Below are 20,496 nucleotides of genomic sequence, written 5' to 3'. Positions count from 1 at the left end.
AAAAGGAAAGCGAGAGAAATGTTGTCCTTTTCATCAGGCTCATTTTTTGATACCTTCTGTTGCTGGGGGAAAAAAAGAAAAGAAGAAAAAAAAGAAGGATCTGTTTCAGTCCCTGATGTGATTTTTTTCCCAGGAGGATTTCTCATCAGGCTGTCCTCACTTTGAAAACAGTACATTGGTTGCACGCATCTTTTTTTTCATGTGATTCTTGGATTCAGTAACGTAATATTAGGCTGAGGCCAACTATTATATATTACATAATTAAGGGCACCAAGTCTTGATTTAAAGGACCCGTAAATAAAAAGAATGGGAAGAAACTTAAAAGTACAGTGTTCATTATATTTCTCAATTATATATATTTTTCCCTTCATGTAAATTTAATACTCTTGAAACCCACCAAAGTGGCAACCCAAGGGAATCTTTGGTAGAAATATCTAGGTATCTACATAAACCAAAGTAATCTGTTTAAATAGCAAGTTAAAACTAATCCAGGCTGACGAGCAAGGCTCGCTCCTGTGCCAAACATCCTGCCACAGGGACCTCCACAGATCCCCTCCCAGGGAATGGGTACCACATCGTCTCCCTCCTCTGAGAAAAACCTGAGCTGAAAGGGAGGAAAGCATTGCTGGCAGCTGCCACAAAGGCTGGAGAGGGAGCCTGAAATGCAGCAGGGATCGCTGCTTCATTTTGTTTTGACATGGTTCAAGAGCTGTATGAAAAGGCATAAAGCAGAGCGCTTCTGAGGTGTGCCAATGCACAGATCTGTTTTCCATCTCCACATCATCTGTAACGGGCACTCAGCAAGGGTGCAGTTGCACTCAAGGCTGCGGTGGGCACCGCAGTCATGCCCAAGCAAATGGCAAGCTTGCAAATCCTGCCCAGGAGCAGCGCCGCAGCGAGCTGGGCACTGCAGCACGCTCGCCAGCATGCCTCCATGGGCTTGCAGGAGCCATAAGGAGGGCAGGAGAGCTGTGAACGTGCTCCTCCGGAGGCTATCCAGCCAAGACTGCACAGGAGCAGATATAGGGAGGAAGGCGGGGACGTACTGCTCCTTCACTCCCACTGCCCCATTTGTGCGCCTGTAAATACAGCACTGCCCAAACCCGGGCTTGCAAGGACTTAGAAATGATGATGGGCTTTGTGGAAATGATCTCTTTATAGTACTTTTGTGTGTGTGTATATATCTAGATATTACCCACTAACCTTTAAGATCTGTAACTCTCTCTCAGAGGACAAGAGCACAAGAAGGGACTGAGCATGTAAAGGCTGCCCAGGATGGGCTGTCTGGCCTGTTTGAAGTCTGGTCCAGAAGAGACTTCGCAGGCTGTTCTGAACCCGCTCCAGCTAACTTTGTGTGCTGATTTTGCCTGCCAGCCTGCCTTTAAATGTCACTGTTTTGATCTGAGGGTATTTAACTACAAGTAAGGGGACGACGCTGAGCGAAGGGGAATAGAGGTTGAACATCAGGAAACACTTCATAACAAGGAGAGCTCTCAGACATTGAAAGGTCTCAGCAGGAGGTGGTGGAAGCCCTACATTCTGCGCCATTAAGAACTGAAAGGACAAAAGGCACTAGAGAATTTGGTGTAGGCAGGGGCAGCACCTCTCTAGGTCTGTTTATATATTGGAAATTCAGGTTACAAAATAAAGAAGTGAGTAATACATGGCAACAGTCCAATCCAGGCTTTTTGGTCAAGACCACGTTCCTACAAATTATACAGGAACACATTTCAAAGTGATTGGGATTATTTCTAATTTACAGCAGTCAGTGAGATCAGAATCTTCCCTTAAGATTCCGCTCAGTCATTACTTGTATAAAGCTGCTAAAGCTGCCAATAATTCCTTAAGACTTCACACCCTGGCTGCCACAGCACGCTTATCAGCTGCCACTAGAGTCAGGCCACCCTTGATTGGTCCCATTTGCAATTTAAACCATCAGACCCTGCTGACGTGACTTCTTGAAAAAAAAAATAAAAAAAAAAAATCTGGCCTTGGTTAACTCAAGGATATTTGCAGTTTTCAAATGCTGACCCTGAAATTCACCTTCACAGGGCCATGCAGAAAATCTTGAGGGATAAAAATGATTCTTGAAACACACAGGCACAATTCCATGGGATTCAGTAAAATCCCTTCTGCTTAAGTTAGCTAGGACATACCCCCTACTTTTTCTATTTGTTTTAGGATCAGTAATATGTATACATTCCCAATAATATCCTCTCCTTACAAGAAAACGTGTACACACACTTTTTATATAAGAGCATTTCAAATATTCACCCACAAAATATTTTTTGTTTCGTTTGGATTTCCTCTTCTTCTTTAAAAATCTTTTTCCAACATCTCATCACACAACACGGGTAAATTTAGAAACAAAAATGCAATTTCCAATCAGAGTCAACATCGTTAGTCTAGAGATGTTGAGGAAAAACAGACATTTCTCCAAATGAAAGATTTCAACGTGCTTAAACATTTAGCCTTGGTTGCTGCTGAAATAATTCACTAAGTGCAACATACAGTGGAAATTAGGAATTATCTCTATCTTGTGCCCTGGCTGGTTTTCTGGTGAAAAAAAATCTGAACTGGTAATTTTTTCTCCTAGTTCCTGCTTTCTTGTACCTAGTGTTTTTTTCAGGTTGTCTCAAGGAAGACTGTGCTGTCCACCCCGGGTCCATGCTGCTATTGCTTGTTTGCACTGCTGTGCCGGCTGGAGAGATCAGGAAGCCACTGTGACACACAGAGGGACAGAAAGGGAGTGCTTTTAGGTACAGACTCTAATTAGAGCAGGAATAGGGCCACATAGAGATGGGAGAGTAATGCTGTGGGTTCCTCACTCTGTTTCAGTGAGCACTTAATATAAACTGGATATACATTTGTAGAAACACAAAGTTGACAGCAGGTTACTCTCTCAGCTGAGGGTCCTCCAGCAAAAACGCCCTGGGAGTTGTGGTCTTCTGCTCTCTGACCCATATGATAAATGCATGTTCCCCACAGACTGGAAGAGGCTAGAGAGACATACCAGGAAATCCCTCTTCTACTCTGTAACTGCCTATATGTAGAAGATGAGGGCCTGAACCCCTACAGGCTGCGTAAGAAATCAACCTCTGATGGCCTATGTCCTGGGAGACATGTCCTATAGATAGACGTCAACTGAGTGGGGTTTCTGGAGGTTAGCAGCTTGGGTTTGCAATGCCTAAAGAGAGCATCTGCACAGATCTAGGACAGATCTAAGGACCTGGCACTGCTTTTGATTTCTCCTGCTCTCTTCCTGCACGATACTACAGTTCTGAGTATTTTGCATTTTTGTGCATCCTTCTAGCCATTACCTGGACATCTCTGAAGTGGGGGCTGGATCTGATGATTCAGAAGTTACTTTAGACTAAAGAATCAAGCAGTGAAGTCCTCTGCTGGATCTAGCTCTCATCCTCTAATGTTCTCATCACAACTCTATGACTCTTCTTGATCCAAAATACAGAATAAAAATGGCAAAAAGGGTGTCTTCCTTTGAATGGGGGCAGTAGCTGTATTCCCATTGGATCTCTGAGCAGTAGCAACAGCAGGTTTTGCTATATTATGAGAAACTGAAGGATGTTGCTGCAATATCATGCTGAAAATTTGGAATAGTTGAAAAAAGCCAGGAAAAATGATTTGGCAAGTTCCTGAGGATAGGATGGAGATAAAGAATGGGTACTGCTAAGCAGGAATTAATTATAAAGGATATGGCTAAAGCTAAGCAGCAATGAATTATCAAAGATATGGCTAAATAAAAATGAATTATCAACTGAGCTAATGGAAGAGAAAAAGAAACTGCTATTCCATAGATCCTTTGTGGAGGTCACCTTGGCTTTCGACTCACACATGAATATTCACTGACTTGGAATTGATCTGTCCTTAATCTAGATTTATTTACAGTGAGGGTCTCAGCATTTCTTACAAATGACACACATTAGCACATCACATGGAATGCTCATCACACTGAAGGCTGAAGATATCTGATGGTCCTGTGCCTCCTTGAGAGCAGTTTTCTAGTTCTGAAAATGAATCTGCGTGTCAGCGAGAGAGGTTTCTTCGCAGTAAACAACAATAAAACAATCAAGCAAATGATCTGCATTCTCTGCTCTCACAGCCAGTCATAATTTAAGAACCAGCTATGATTGCTGCATTTCTATGTTTTATCAAGAGATCCAGGGTTGAATCCAACCTTCATTATAGCAATGAAACTAATTCAGTCAAGCAGGATACACAATCAGAAGGTGATGCACCTGTATTTCTCTCCCTCTCCTTCCAGCCTTCCTAGGTCTTTTTCAGAAAAAAAAATAATTAAAGGATTAATGCATCTTTCCCATATACTAATTTACATAGTATGATCCCATTGACTTGAATGTGGAGTTATTCCAGACCTTCATGACTGTGAGGAAGAAGAAAGGCTGTTATATCACTCTAAGTATCTACTCGCTAAACATATGGATTGATGACAACATAGACAGGGATTTACAAAAACATTTGTCCTGGGTCTGCTTCAAAAACCCTATTTACGGATTACATTCATACAATGATTTAAAAAAAATCAGGGACGAAAAGAAAAGGAGAACATACTTTTAGTATGGGGGGTTTTTTTAAACACATGGCAAAAATTAGGAGACTGCAGGCCTGCTAGTGAGGAATCCCTCTGCTGACTTTGCCTTGCCTGTGTTTCTCGGCTCCTTAATTATGCGATCAGTACACATAAGGTTGGTTCAGAAATATCTTTAAGTGGCTACTCATTTAAAATGTGCAAATAGCATCTCTAACTTCAGCTTAATGTTTTGGCTTCTAATCATAAAGCAACCACCAGAAGAATTTTCTTGATTTTCTTCACCTGTCACAATTTTTAGGACTTTTTGCTACCTCTTTCCCTAATTCTTCACCAATGACAAAGCACAAAGCCAGAATGCACACAGAGTTTGAACCAAATCTCACTTACTCCTGAGACAACAGCATTGCAATTGCCAAAGTTACTCCAGATTTCTGTTGATGAAATTGGAATTGGACCCTAGATTTTCTTCAGAGTATCATTAATGTTTTACAACTTCAGTACCATCTCTGAAGCCAGTAAATATGTATTCTCTGTCCCAAACTTAATCACAAGACTAGGTTGCGTGAAAAGAACTATATGGTCTTGGATAATTCAACAACTGTACGGAATTTACTTTTTCCAGGTTTACAGCGCCTAAATTAGGGCCAAGCATTTACTGTACCTCCCAGTCCAGAACGGAGGCCTGCCACTGAGCTATCTTGTCAATGTTCTCCAATCTCCTCTTCCGCTCGTTGATCTGTAGAGTCACATTCCTCATGACAGCGAGAGCAGCAGCCACATACCTGTAGTCACTGTCAAACACAAAAGAGAAGTCCATGAAATGGAGCCTGATGTGCAGTAGAAATGCACAGGAGTCTACCATTAGCAGCAGCATAATCTCACCATTCTTTTAGAAAGAAAAGCAGGTAGGATTTGCCACTCATTACTACAATACCATATTTTTTCCATCAGCAATGTCTTTCTGGATCATCACAAAAAAGCAGCTTGCCTGAAACTGAAATCGCATGTGTATGAGACAGAGAAGCCAGCCAGCTCCTCAGTTGGTTTGCATCAGTGCAATGAGTACGGTCTAGCCTCTACCAACCCAAGGTACAACAGTTATGGATCTTGCTCTTTAAAGTCTAAAGGTGCTCAGCTAAAAAGCATCCTAAAAGAAAGTCTGAACATTTTTATAGCCTGTGTCTTTGGGGCTGGATTTTTCCATTTTTAAAATGGACATTAGAAAATATTTTTTGATTAGGCACAAGGCCAGAGCACCTTCCAAGCCATAAGGTGACTCCAAGAGTGCCACAGAACATTTATGCCATGGCATTCACTCTTACTGCAGACTTCAGCTGAGCACATCAAAGCAATTCTTTTTTTTTTTACTGGATGGGCCTGTGAGTGTAATAACAAAGAGTGAAAATAGCCTCCTGCCAGGGCTAGCAAAGATGATGATCAGTCTTTTCAAAACGTGATGCTGGAATCAATGCTATTGATTTCCACCCTGTGCCTTCTTTTCCATTCCAAGGAACCTTAACATTCATTTCAATTGGAAAGACAGACAAGGCCAGCTGCCGTAATGCCACCATAATATATTATTAACTTAAGGGTTGATATTGATTGCTGACTAATGAGAAAAACTGTGATCTTGGGCAGCTACAGGGGGAATGGCTTTATTGATTATTGCTAAGAATTGCACTGGTGACAGCTAAAATAGGGGTGAATGCTGTGAATTAGATCCATTTCCCCATGTGATCCAAACAGTATAAATACTAAGAAACAATCACAATATGATATACGACAGAATATTATTTGCTATTTTGCCATCCTTTCTTGGATGAAATCTTGGGATGCATTTTCAATTTTTATTCAATTCTTGTGTCAAAATTCTAGCTGAGTTTAAAAAAAAAATCCTACAAACATCAGGACTGGTCCTTCAACAAAGTAAAGGAGAACTGAGGATGGGCTGTCTGACATATCCATCATGATACACAATGAAGAATTTCTTGTGCCTGCCTTTGTGGGGCCATCTGTATGAAGTGAGCGCCTGGCTGTGTAAGGGAGAAATGGAGCTATGCCAGAGAGACATTAGTCTGGTCTTCCAAATGTCCATGAGTTCCTGTAGGGAAATAGGTAAGTCACTATGGCCAGAAAGAATCTGTAGAGGCAGGGAGAGGCATAGGGTTTAGAGACAGTCACTAATAATCTCCTAGCAATTATGCTCATGCAAAGAAGGGAGGCTAATGTCAGGCCACCCATGAGCAGAGTCTCCTCTTTCTCACGTAACATGTTCATACACTTTTAACTCCAGCTCAGTTCCGCAGCAGGAACACTCAGGACACCAGCAAGCTGCACGTAGTACCTTCATATATTTAATTCATATTAAGCTGGAGTAAATCTTTAAGAGGTAAACAGATGTGGCTTTGTGAAAAATTCAGATGAACCAGTCTCAAAACAATGAGCAATTGAAGGGAGCCAGGCTCTGAAAACACCCCCATGCCTGCCTCCATGTGGAGTGGGCCAGTGCCAATCAAGCTGGGTTTTATCTTGGTAATGCTAATTCACTAATTCTAATGTTCTGTTTGAAGAGAAAACCCCATGCACATTTTTCTTTCACGCAGTAATGAAGAAAGAGTCATGACTGAACTTTTTGGGCTCCTAGCCCATGTCTGTGGCAGAGCTGGCAAAAACTTAGAAGAAAAAATAATAGAAGCAAAGCATTTGGCCAGTGAAATAATAATAGGATAGCATTAGCTATGAAATTAAGGTAAATAAATTGTTTGTCAATTATATTGGCGCTGCAGTGACCACTTTCCAGTGCTCAATCAGAATGTAAGTCTTGCCAAATATCACATGCTAACTTGGGGGAGAGTGGTCAGGTTTCTGGTTTCACCTCTGTTGTCCTGACCTGGTACAGGGAAGATCCATAGCTCTACAAGTACAATATTAGTAAAGAGGAAGAAAAAAAAGAAAAAGAATATAATGTCCCACTGTTAGATGAAGCTAACATCTTTGCTTTCATTGGGATTCCTGGTCCTTTTTGAGTTTTGCCTTACTCCATAAATGGTTCAACTGATTTAAACAGTATTTCCTACATGTTAAATTCTAATCAGAGTGCTTAAGAGACTCCTAATTCAGCCAATGATGAGCCTGATTTCATTGTATTAGTCCACCCTGTAATTTTCTAGCTTCTGTTTCAGACTCATAATCTAATTGCAAGCACTGTCAAACTGCAAGTGCATGAGGACAACTTGTCGCCTGATTAATGGGCCCAGGTGAAGCTCCCCAGTTGGCTTCTCAGTTTCTCTGGTTCATAGCTGACCCTGACAGTATCCCAACCTGCAGGTATCTGGCTTTTCCCCGTGTCTGATATTGTCACAACATGACATTCCCCAAAGATTATTTGCTTTTCTGATCTCAGGCTTTGCTCATCTCAGCCTCAATCCCAAAACCAGAACTACAAGAGCAGAAAACATTTGTATTTCAAGCAGGCAACCATGGCAGCCTGGGTTTTCTGCATAGCCCCAGTGCAGGATCATCTGGTGGTGAGTAAGACACACTCTGTGCCTCACTTTCCCTAGTCATGGCATTAAGCTTGTCTGGGATGTGAGCTGGGTTGCCTGGAGGAGTGGTCTCTCTCAGGCTCTTTGAACACTTGAATCAGAGGAGCTAGACCACGGGGAAGTGCGGTATAACCCACCCCATCTCTGCATTATAATGCCATTCCTCCTTGCGTCAATAAACTCTCCAGGGCATGCCCACACTAATGGAAGTATGCCACGCTCCAGGGCTGAGATAAGGCACAGGTCTCTTGCTGACATGAGTTTCACATATGCACTGTGTTACAGCTTCAGGGGTCTCACTCTTTACTAATGCAAGACAAGCAAATATAATCCTGCTTTCCCTTTTCAGAAAGTGAAGAAACAAGAGAAATGAAATGTCTATGGCTGTGTCGTATCACTGATACAATCCAGTAGAAAAGAGCACTCAGTCTGAATCAACTAATTGTTGCTTAACCACAGGAAAGGTCCAAATCTCCTCAGAATATGACTATATCTGATTACTTAACAACATGTTGATTTTAAAACATCCCAAAGGAAAAAGGAATGTACTCCCAAAATAATTCAACCGTTATGTAATCACACTGTCCACATCCTCTTCCCATTGTAAAGCCGCATCTGAATTCGCACTGCAAGTACTGTGGGGACATCACATGGCTGGTAAGGAAAAAAAAGCCACAACATTTGGGATCCTAGAGCTGGTTTCTGATACCCTAATGTTCCCATGAGTCCACTCCAAGTTTGATTTGGTCTCATCATGAAGAGAAAAACAGAAATTGGATTGGGAGCCAAACGCATGTCCAAATTGGTGATTTTGAACTGGGCATTCAGCTAGTATGAATCAAACTTGTGAATCAATGCAAATCAATGCATCTCTTTGCTCATACCACATGTCTCTGCACTTTTAAAGCTGGGTTTGGGGAAAAACAAAAAAAACAAACACTTGCAGAAGTTTACAAAACATCTGTGGTCTTTTTTGTTCTCTGAAGCACTTCCTTTTAAATGGGTTTTGGAAAAAGAAAGAAAATTGGCAAGGCAGGAGAAAATCTACTCTTAGGGGGCCTGATGCTTCTTTCACCTTATTTTTATAACAGTGTATCACAAGTGATATCATAGGTACTATTCTTGATTTACATTAGGTCAGGGAGTCAGGCTGATTGCCCCAGCAGCAGCAGCAAGAGATCCTGGAAATTTTGGGAAGTAATCAGACTGCTGGGTGCTCCTCTGAACCTAAACCCAATGGCAAAATCAGAGATGGAATCAGGCTGAAAAGCAGAGCAGGTTCTGAATTCTCCCCAAATCTGAGCATATTCAGGTTTGAGTTGTGGATCCTGGCCCTCTACTTGCTATGTCCTCTTCAGGGTAAAGCAATGAGCCTTTCTGACCACTGAATGCTAATTAGGTAATTTTTCTAGTATAACTGGTAGCATCAGAAAGTACATCCAAGGGTAATTAGTTCACCAGTCTGATTATAACAGAGAGAGTTTGACTCCATTGAGAATCAGTGCTTTGAGAAGCTTTCTAACTGTCTGTTGAACATTTGCCCTGCTTCAATTTATACAAGCTGTCACGAAGAGAAGAGCTGGACAGAAAAAACCCCAACCCCTGTGTGTGCGCAGAGGCCATGTAAAGAAGCAGTGAGCAAAACCCTTCCATGTAACAAGAGACTGGCGTACCTGTGATCCTGCGCGGTGTACTTCAGCAGCTCTGCGAGCTGCAGGGGGTATTTGCAGATCTTCTGCACTGGCGTCAGAAGGAAACCGTCTATGGCAATATCAATCATCTGCTGCAATAGACGACATGCTTCGAAGAAATGCTGGTACCTGCTATCTTTCATCAGCTTGGAAAGCTCCATGCATGCATCCAAATGATTGTTACAGTACTCTGAATAGATCCAGAAGCCATCTTGCTGTGAGAGGCAGGAGAAAAGGAATGCACACAGAGGCAAGCACGTCAGACAAGTGCTGCAAGCAACCACCCAACTTGCCAACAAGAAGGCATTACAACAAAAGAAGAAAGAATACCCCAAGCAGGAGGAGGAAGGACTGATCCTAGAGTACTTTTCCTGCTTGCAGGAGGTACTGCATGGTCGCTCTGGGGGAAAAGGGAGGCAGAGAGGGACCTGCATACTGACGCATTGCTGAGGTCTCTGTAGGTACAGGGTGTGTTAAAGTGAACCCCTGTGCAGCGCTGTGGGTGTTGTCAGTTTCAAGTTGTGCGGTGGAGTTTTCTTTATAAAAGGTAAAGGTAGAACCAAGCAGAGCTCTGGCCTTTGGTAATACAAGACGACAACCTTGTTATTTCTAGAGACCTTTCCCTGAAAGATCATGAAACACCTGGCAAGTGTTTAGGAGCTGGGTATATCTGCAATTCCCTTTGCCAACAAGGAACCCAAGACACCAACCACTGTGTGGATTTCCCCAGGATCAGAGAACCAGAAAATACCAAAGACTGGAAAAAACAAAGAAACAAACCCAATCATACATGTGCCCACCGACCCTTTGCACTGGTCTAACAAGTCTTTTTGTGCTATTTTGGTTGGAATCTCTTTTTGCTGCCTTCTCTGACCACAGATGGGGCCATAGCAGTTCGTCACCCTTAACTCAGGCTTGATTCATCTGGGCCACACGGAAAAGGCAGACAAAAGGTCAAATAAAGATTACAATGGAAGGGACAGCCAGACACAAACTGACTGCCCAGTATCATGTGTTAAGACTCTAGCTGAGACAGCCCAGATATAAGCCCAGGTGTTGTAGGTCAACAGCCTGAGATGCTACATCAGGTTGCGGCCAATGCCTTACGAACTACAGACAGGACAGATTCTTTTTTTAAAAAATACCCTTGACGAGCAATTCTTATTTCTCAGTCCCATAAGGGCCCAAATAACCTGCCTCTGTGGGAGTAGGGAGCCTGGTTTCTTTCCCATTCCCACAGCTGACCAAGAGCCAAGTGCTAACACCTCTCTCTTCCTGAAGCAGATGAGAACAAGATGCTTTGCAGATCCATAACAGGATCTTAACGTTCTCATTCCTCAGTTTCCCCAAATGGCTAAACAGGGATAATTTATCAGGACTTTATTAGGCAGCTTTCAGCCCCTATCTTACGACAGATAAGTGTCAGATTTTGCGCTGAATAACAGTAGTAATTCTTACTATTGTCACTATAAATGAATTGACAGCACAGCCTCAAGACATGAAGTTTTAGCTACTGATTCTCACCAAGATTTCTTACATCTTTTTTGCAAAGAGGTGGAATATGATGCTACTTTGGAAGTAAGCAGCAGAAATTGCAGGCTCTGATAAAAATAAGCAAGGTTAATGCCATCATGCAACTTCTCAAAAAGAAACCTGCTTTTCAATTAGAAGACCAATGATGCTTAAGAGATGCTGTGAACCTTGTCAGGGATGCCCTGCTGAAGTTTCATGGATGTCTATCAGAAATTTCTCTAATAAGAACTGAACTGTTGCCAGTTCAGCCCTGACTGTAAGTAATGAGGTAACACAGTACAGGATCTGCATCCCAGGTTGGAGCACCTCATATGTAAGCTCTGATATAGCACTTCATTCTCCCTAAAGGAAAGCCTAGAACTGCAGGACTGTAATTTTCTTGACATTTTCTGACGTATTTACAACACTGGCCAATTTATCAGCTCCAGTAGTACGTGGCTTATATAACAGTACGATGGGCTGGGCAAAAGCCTCCAGGACTCTATCATCAGCTAAAACGTCCTGTTCAGTGTGCACTTAGCGTGAGCAAGAATCTGCTGCCCTGCTGCCACCTGGGCAGCAAGAAGCACAGCCTGGCACCTCCCCACCTGGCCCAACAGCTCTGCAGGGGAAGGTAACTGAAACTGCATGGGTTTTTAATCCTCTGCAAATGCATCTTGGTGCCACAGTGAAAAGCCCCAGCATTTGCTCTCCTCTGCTTTTTTTGTGTAATGCACAACTAAGGCTTCTTTTTACTTCTCCGGACTCTCTTACCTCTTCCAACCTTCTGGTCATCCATGACCTGATTGGGATGGCCTGTGAGTGGATTTAAGTCATACTCTGAAGAGCAAAATAAGGTGCAGAGTAGGTGGGGGACATTGTATGACATAACGTGAGTAAGGGTGGATGTGAAAAGGTGCTGGGATTCAAATGTACTGGGGGAGTTATCTAACTACATGCTTCACTTTTAATCTCCCTGCACCTATATCTCATGAAGTAAACAGAAGGCCGTGGAGTATTCTGTGATATGTAACTAGAACAGTACTGATGCACAACAGTTATGCTGAGGGGTTCCTGCCTCCTGACTTTCTCTGCTATTCCCCTCCTGTCCAACCCCAAAACTCCCAAATAAAAATGCCAAATGAACTTACATGTTCAAGGAAACACGGTCCAATTTCACTGAGATGGGGGTCCTCGTTGTTGTACTGTTTCTCCAAGTCCCGGACAAAACCCATCTGAAATCTGTAGATATCTTCGATGTTACCAAAGATGATCTTTAGCTGTTCGTCACTGAACATATCCCTCCTCTTCCGGCACTGCTTTAAGTAACCCTGTAAGGAGTGAGACAGAACAATCCATAAAATAACCCAAACACTTATACTGAGGCTGCTCCCAGATTTTTCTTGAGGAAGGAGCAAGTAAAAACAAAATCAGAAAATGGCTCTGAAAACAAAATCTACTTGTTATGACATGACAGTCTCCATTAACTCCTGTCTATGAGTAAGCATGCAATACGCAAAACATGCTGTGAAACGCTACAAGTCCTTTTTTGATAGACAGCATCTCATTTGCAACTGTTGTTCCCACTCCAACCTACAGCTGACCCACAGTGCTACTCTTGCTCAGGACACACCAGACCCAGTATGCACAGGGCTTCACAGCCTGCGTCAGGAGATGCTGGAGACAGCGTGTGTACAGTGTGTTGGGAGGACAGTGCTGGGTTCTGCCTCAATGTCCTTCAGCATTTTGCTTGAATCAGTTTTGGAGAGGAAAGGTTCCCCAGAGATCTCAACCAGCATAGCCTGAAACGGCTCTGTCCCTACCTGTGCTGCAGAGAACAGCAACATTTGGCTGATAGCTCCAGAGAGGTGTGTTGCAGTATTGTATGCCTGTTCCTTCAAAAATCACTGCCTTGCAATACCCAATATCCTGGGTAGCACCTACAAACATAGCTGTTTCCATGTCCTCTTCAGTGGCACATGGCATTACAGAGAAAGCTGCGAGGGGCCGTTTGATCATCTGCCCACTCTGATTTCTCCTTTTAGCCATGGTAATCAGGACAAGGAAGCTAATTATTGTGCTGAGAAATACTCTATTAAAGTGTGGTTGCATGTCCTTGGTGTAGGAAGAGGGTATGGAGAGCGTAACCATCCGAGTTATTTCAGCACCAAGTGAAATGTTGAAGGAAAACACTCTTCAAGCATTCCCTGACTTGGGAGGCAACATGGTTTATCCCCCCCATTATTATCTTCCTGAGTCTGAGACAAAAGCTGGAGGGCTGTTGTCCTGTGAGTGTCATGGCAGGGAAACCCAAAGGTGATGCAGTAGGTTGGGTAGGTCTTTTGGCTTGCCCGAGCAAGGGAGCCACAGTGGGAGCAGCCCGAGCTGCTGATTAATGCCATCTAGAGGAAAGCAGCATTATTTCAACTTTGTTTTCTATACTGTCCATTCCATTAGCCCAAATATGCTATTCTAAACAGTGTAAAACGAGTGAGAATTTTTCTTCTGCTTTCTCAACTATTGTCTTTCATTGCTTTTCTTCCTTTTTAAAAAGGGACCAGAGGAAAAGGCTTTGTACCCTTCTCTGTACAAACATCAGGCTCCCTTACTGAGTCTATAGACATTAAAGTCAAATGGAGAAAGAGAGAGGAAGAACTAGGACGTAGAGAGTTTAAGGAAATTCTCCAAAATCACAGAATGTATCTGCAGTAGATTGGGAAACAATTCAGATCTCCTGTGTCTCGGTCCAGCACAATAATAAAAAGATCCTCCTTGCTTATTCTTCAGCTGCCCATGATACCCATTGATACTGAGCCTGAGCATAGCTGGACATCATACAAACACAAATAGGTAGGCAAGCACTGCTCTGAAGAACTCCTGACCTAAAAAGGCTGAGTGGATCAATATTCTGGCAAAAAGCATAACACACCAAGTTCTGTCTGCCTCCCTGTTTTGCTGACCCTGTCTTATCCATGAACTCGCCGTCCTGGTTTCAGCTGAATCATGAGGACTTCTTCAAACACGTTTGCCTGAAGCAGATGTGGTCCAGGGGATGGGGTGACACACGGAGACTCTGTACGCCTGGGCTGAATTTCTAGCTCTGCCACCAACCTGTGTGACATTGAGCAAATCACTTCATCCCCCCCTGTGCTTTGCCTGTCTGGAAGATTTAGGCTAGAAACTTTGCAAGGCCAAATATCAGATGCTATGCTGGCCTGGTCTGGACTGCAGCCTCTTGACTGAAAAGAAGTAACATAGAGGTCATCATGAGATGACTTTGCCTGCCTTTATCATATAGGAAAAAGAAAAAAAATGAAGGGAAAAAAATGCCAACAGCTCCAGTTGAATGGCTATATTTGGGAACTCTAGATGCTTAGTCACACAGACGAACCGCCAGCTGGTGACACGCAGCTGCTGGTCCACAATGCGAACTATTGGAACGCTATAATAAACTGTCCTTCAGCCTCACCATGTGGTTCTTGGGAGGGAGAACTTCAAACAGATGAATGATAAATGCAACTTTGGCCAACCTGGCAAAGAACCAACTTCTGTGATGTCCAGCTTAGCTAGAAGGATGCCGGTACCCTGAATTTGCTGGCTTTTTCAGCTGGGAAGCTTGGGTTATAGAATACCTTCTGCAGTTACTAAATCTTCTTCCAGGAGCTCCTTGATGATTCATTTCCCTGGGCTTCCCTCTCCCATTTTTCAAGGCCAGGAGGAATGGGAGCAGGCCAATTCCCACATTGCAGGGCAGTTGCAGGACAAATAAAAATTCAAACTAGCAAGGAATAATGCAGAACATCTTTCCATGCTGCTTTTCATGTTTGCCTGCTTATCTCAGAACAGCTTTCAAAAAAAAAAAAAAAAAGAAAAAAGATGTGCACCTGCCCACGAGGCCAGGCTCTTTGACACTGCCTTTGGTGCTAGCAGCACTGAATGACTGCCGCAAGCCGTTTGTGTTAGGACCTTTGCCCCGCTGCATGCTGCAGGCTGCCTGCAAGCCAGCCTCCCCTCTCGCATACTGTTCTGTGAAATCACTCACTGGATGATTTATGTGAACATCTTTCAGCCCTGGGGTTGCTATTGGCTGTGACTACCGTCTTTAATATTCCCCGTCCTCCCTGTGCTGGTTCATCACTTTGCCTGAGTCACGTGTTTCATGAGAAGCTGAAGCAGCACATTTCTGTACAGGCACCTATAAAACCACAGGGAAAATAAAAGAATGCATGGAGTTCCCAAGCCTTATCCTCTATCCAGCTTGTGTGTTTGGATGGTTGGTTTCCAGCACAAGCCAGCAAAGGGGAGACTGAGGATTTATACATAACACGCAGCAAGAGCCAGCTAGAAGGCTGCTGCATAGTTTTTCCAGTAAATTTACTTCTGTTACATAAAACAATGTCATCTTCCTTCTGCTCATCCCGTCAGGTTTGCTCAGAGAAGGGATGGCTGACTGATGAGCAGATGTTGGAGAGTGTTTTGCTCAATGAATACCTAAAAATAGCCGTCAAACTGTGTCTCTTTAAAGTACTTTTCCATGTAGTCCCTGAAGTATAGGCCAAAGTTGGAAAGTATTTGCAGGAGGTTAAGTGCTAAGTTTTCTCCACCTCAGAGTAGCTTTAGAGACAGTCAGGAGAGGTGGCAATCCATCCATCCTTCTTGTCTTGCTGAGAACAAGATGAAGGAGAGAATGAGGAGATGATAGCCACTGCAGGCTATAATTTCAAAGGCAGTTGCGATGATATTCCAGTTTCTTTTCATCTCTGAGCCAGTTTGAGGGCTGTCTACACTGTCCTGCAGACCATCCCTCAGTTTGGACCAGCACCACTTGGGCTACAAAAATACTGTTCTCTAGAGCAGTGCTCACAGCATCCAGGTGAGCGTTGTGCTGACATGCACATATGGAGAATAAGCACAAAACCAAGTTGAGACTGTTTGAACTGAAAAGGCAAACTAGAGCCATGTCTGGTCCCAGGAGGTCAGAATTCTAAAGCACTTACTCAAATATCCTGAATGTCAGGCACTCTGATTGCACTGGGGCCCACTTAAAATATAAAAGAAAGTCCTGCAGGAACACAAGCCTGTTCCTCAAAAGGGAGAGAAACAGCCAGCTCCAAAACAGAAAAACAAAGTGTGCACAAGCAGGCTGTGAAAGACAGCTACAAATTGCACACTGGGGAATACATATATATCCCCATTGATCCAAAGAGCTTTCTGCAGAGTTGCCCTGCAGTCTGGTATCCATGGATGAGAACCTGGTCATACAAAGGGGCCAGCAGCTCCTCAGAAGTGGTCCTCTGAAGGACGGCCACATTGCTGCCAAGAAGGTTTTATGCTGCTTTGCTCTGAGGCAGCACAAAAAAGTGGTTTTTATCCATCTCTGAGAATGAGTCAGGCTAATGCCATCCAGACCACATGAAAGCTTGTCCCATCAGCTCTGCACAACGGACTCAGCTTGACATGCTAAGATGCAATGAGGATGTTTTCCGCACAGCATTCAGAGCTGTCCTGGCACCAAAGCAAAGCTTAGGTAGAATCCAATCAACATTATTAAAAAATAAATTCAAAGTGAAATTACTTGGAAAAGAGCAAAACGCAGCACTGAAAGTTGGCTGGCCTTCCTAACCTCCCACCCCCAAATTACTCATAATATGGAGGTTTCCTTTGATCTCCCAATTGGCTCACTGTTCCCATCCAAGCTCTGTCACTTCTCCCTCTAACACCTCCTTAAATTTAGCCTTGTCTTCCTAATCCATATGCTGGTCCAAATCCTGCTCATTTCTCAAAGCATGGCACCCTGCTCTTTGTAGCGCTCCTGCGTCTCGTTCTTCCACCTGCACCCCCCACCGCAAGCTGCAGCTCAAACCACCTTCTTGGCCCTCTGCTCTCATCAAGGTAGCTATTCTGACCAAGCATCTTGGCTGCTCTGCTGGTCTCACTGCTGCCACATCACAGACAGACCCTGTGCCCTCCTGCATCCTCCCACGATCAAACCCCAGGAGCAGGGGGATATCTTTTCAAGCCTGGAGATGGCCATGTGTATATGTGGTGCTTTACAGGACAGTGAGTGAGCAGCACTGCCTGCCAGTAAGGCTGGCTATTGCTACCCATTATAAAAGCCTAGTTTTCAGTACATTATTATTTTTCTAAGCTCTAACCGTTAAGCCTGAAATTCCTATTGCTGCATATTCCCTTAAGGCTAAATTCTTTTTTCTTTCTTTCTTTTCCCCTTGGTGATATTTCAGAATAATGATCCATCCACTCCTGATAATGCAGTCCAGGGAAAACTCCACATTTTACCCCCAATAGAAATCTTCACAAAACTGTTTCACCAAGCAGCACTCAGTCCTTCATACTCTAAGCAAGGGCACAACAGCAGCAGTTGTCAGGGCAGTATGGCTTTGCTGTGATGGGGAATTCCCCTCCAAGCCAACTGCTGCACACAGGTCTTGGCTTGCGCAGGTAATTTTCATTCTGGTGCTGGCTAGCTTGTGAGCTCCTGACTTGGCAGGACTAGTACCATGGGTATTATGAATAATAACATGGTGTATAATAATATAGTAGCAGGTAGTGGAAATACATCCTGAAGCAGAAAAGAGCAATTGGAGGGCTCTTAATCACCTAGCAGGGGCTACGGTCCTCCGATAACAACCACACGTCTTAAGGTGCCTCACTGGTATTAGGATTTGTTATTCATTATAGCTCAACAACAAGAGTATAACTACACACTGCTAAACTCAGTACTAAATCAGGCTCAACCTTCACCACCCAGCCAGAACTCCTTTCATCCTCTCCAATACCTCATATCACTGCTGTTTGTCCTGACACCTTAAAATAAAGAGCGAAGGGAAGAGGGGAATTTGCCACGGTCAACAGCACTTCTGCATCTCATCAGCAGTTGTCTGGTGTCTACTCATTCTTCAGCACAAATAACACCTCTGTACAAATTCATCCAGTAGCACTGAGAGGAGCTCAAGCCAGCCTGCATCTCTCCATCTCTAGCCCCCCTCCTCTTGTGCACAAACAGAAACAGTCACGTCATGCTATACCGAAATGCCTGGCATTACTGAGCTGTCTCTGAGCCTTCTCGAGGCAAATGGATTGCTCTGATTTAACTGAGCACAATGAGGCTCTCTCCAGCAAGGGGCAGCCCATCATTTTGCAGATGAGAATGCCCATTTTGGTCCTCCTCCTTCTTTAAGAGAGGCAGCTGAATCATTTCCTGTGCTCTACCTGAAGGTAAGATTTATCCCCTCAATACCATTTTGCATCATACAGAGCAAAGAAAGAGCCTTAGAAATCTCTTTCCTATCTGGGACCTATCATTAGGTGCTGTAAATCAGTGTTACCCCACAGATGTCACTGAAGCTATACCTATCTGTATCTCCTGAGAATCTGATTTGGCAAAAGCATGGTGACATGGCTGGGAAATGCAAGTTAGGGTTTATTTAGTTTTTCAAAAGAAGAGTGCAAATGCAGGAAAAGAAACAATATGTGGAAAAGTTCCTGCAGTTCTTCCCTTCTTCAATGCAAAGCCCTCTGACTGAAATAGCACAGTGAAATTAAGCTCATTTGTTTCCAAATTGAAATCCCAAGACTCTTCCATATTTGAAAAGCGTCATAGATGCTTTTTGGATGGCTGCTTCGCCTTGTCAATAGAAAAGTAGCAAGCATGAAGGGAGGAAGACATTTTTCTAAGCAGAATTCACAAGGGGCTTCACCACATTGACTCTGCAAAGACTGGGCACAGGCTCGCTAAATCCTAAACATTCAGAGGGATGAGCTGAAAGCCATGGGCTTTGATTTTAGTGCTAACAAACTTCTGCCTCTTAGTGATAAGTATATGCTCTACACACAATGCCCAAGCTGTCCTGCAACACTCTCCGGTGCAGCCATGCACTCCCCTTCCTAAACACCCAGCACCACATGCACGGCACTTTGGGCTTAGCTCATGGCACTAATTCTGCATGCTGCTGGGCAGTAAGGGGTTGTAGAGGTTAATTGTAACATAATGAAGAAGAACCAACTTGAAGATGCATGGGGTCAGTCACCAAAGTTCATTTGCTTACTGGTGCCCTTACACTGGATAAAGGTAACTTACTTCATTTCCCATGGTGAAAACATTTTGCTCTCAGTCCCACCATAAGAAAAGGCAAATGGGGCCCATCCTGAGCCAGGGGAAATTGTGAACCCAATATGAAAGACACAGATAAAATGGGTAACCGATTGGTTTAATTACAACCTCATTTCCTCAATCACAATTTCAAAAGTAGTTGGCATTGGCTTTTAATTAAGAGGATTGCTTGAAGGATCTCAACCTCATCATTTTTTAGTCAAAGCGGCATGGAAAAAAGGTCAGAAAATAGTACTTTTAGTTAATACAAGCTGGAGGTAATTATCAGATCCAGCAGAAAATTCTCAGAAGTATCAATACTTATTGACAGATGCTGCTCCTCTATTAGACACAGTACTCAAACACACTGCATCTTTTTCCCCCATCACTCATGGACAAACCCAGTCCTTAGCTCTCAATAGCCCATCCCATGTCCTGCTGCAGTACCCCAGTGTCACAGCTCCCATGTACCTCGCAAATGTCCTTGAGGTGCTTGATGTAGTGGCGCTCCGTGCTCATGATTTCATTGATGACATTGGCTCTCATCTGGTCCCGGTTCTGAACGGTCCTGCCGAGACAGAGGCAGTCGGCGCTTGGATCCAAATGGCCATTCTGCACATCACTGGTTCCCTCCTCCACTCCATCTTCTTGGTTTACCCATAGCTGCGAGGAGGAGAGAGGAGAGCAACAGGCTTATTCATAAAAGCATCAGAAAGCCAACAAGTGAAAGAAGCCTGGGTCTTGGGTTGCATGACTCTGGGAGACACTGGATCGACCCCCTCCTTACAGCAATGGTGATGCTCTTGCCAGCAATGCACCGTGGTGTCCACAACAGCTTACAGCCCAGGCAGTCCATTTTTATAGCGGTGCAACCAGCTCCAAAAGGTTCCCCACACACTGCTGTACGCAAAGGGATTTCAAGTGTTGACAGTTTTGATCCCAAATATAAAATAATCATGTGAAAGGGTAACTGGACTGTTGAATGCTGTCAAGTGCTCTGAAACAAGATGTACATATGTAAACCAGACCAACCTAAAGAAAACTGCAGTTACTAGTGTAAAGCACCAC

General features: G+C 43.6%; 1 protein-coding gene across 11 annotated transcripts in view; it reads right to left on the bottom strand.

The window, feature by feature from the left end:
* Positions 1-20,496, bottom strand: part of ARHGEF9 (Cdc42 guanine nucleotide exchange factor 9) — a 193,382-nt gene that overhangs the window by 35,222 nt on the left and 137,664 nt on the right. For all 11 annotated transcript variants that reach the window (XM_069810878.1, XM_069810877.1, XM_069810875.1 and 8 more), the window contains 4 exons: positions 19,900-20,091; positions 12,470-12,649; positions 9,789-10,021; positions 5,232-5,361 (listed from right to left, as the gene is read on the bottom strand). In XM_069810878.1, the coding sequence (XP_069666979.1) occupies positions 5,232-5,361; positions 9,789-10,021; positions 12,470-12,649; positions 19,900-20,091 (735 nt within the window). The remainder of the gene's footprint in view (positions 1-5,231; positions 5,362-9,788; positions 10,022-12,469; positions 12,650-19,899; positions 20,092-20,496) is intronic.

The sequence above is a fragment of the Haliaeetus albicilla genome, chromosome 23 (genome assembly GCF_947461875.1).
Source record: "Haliaeetus albicilla chromosome 23, bHalAlb1.1, whole genome shotgun sequence".
In the NCBI taxonomy this organism is placed as follows: domain Eukaryota; kingdom Metazoa; phylum Chordata; class Aves; order Accipitriformes; family Accipitridae; genus Haliaeetus; species Haliaeetus albicilla.
The sequence above is the reverse complement of the archived record's forward strand: the minus strand, read 5'-3'. Positions and strand labels throughout refer to the sequence as shown.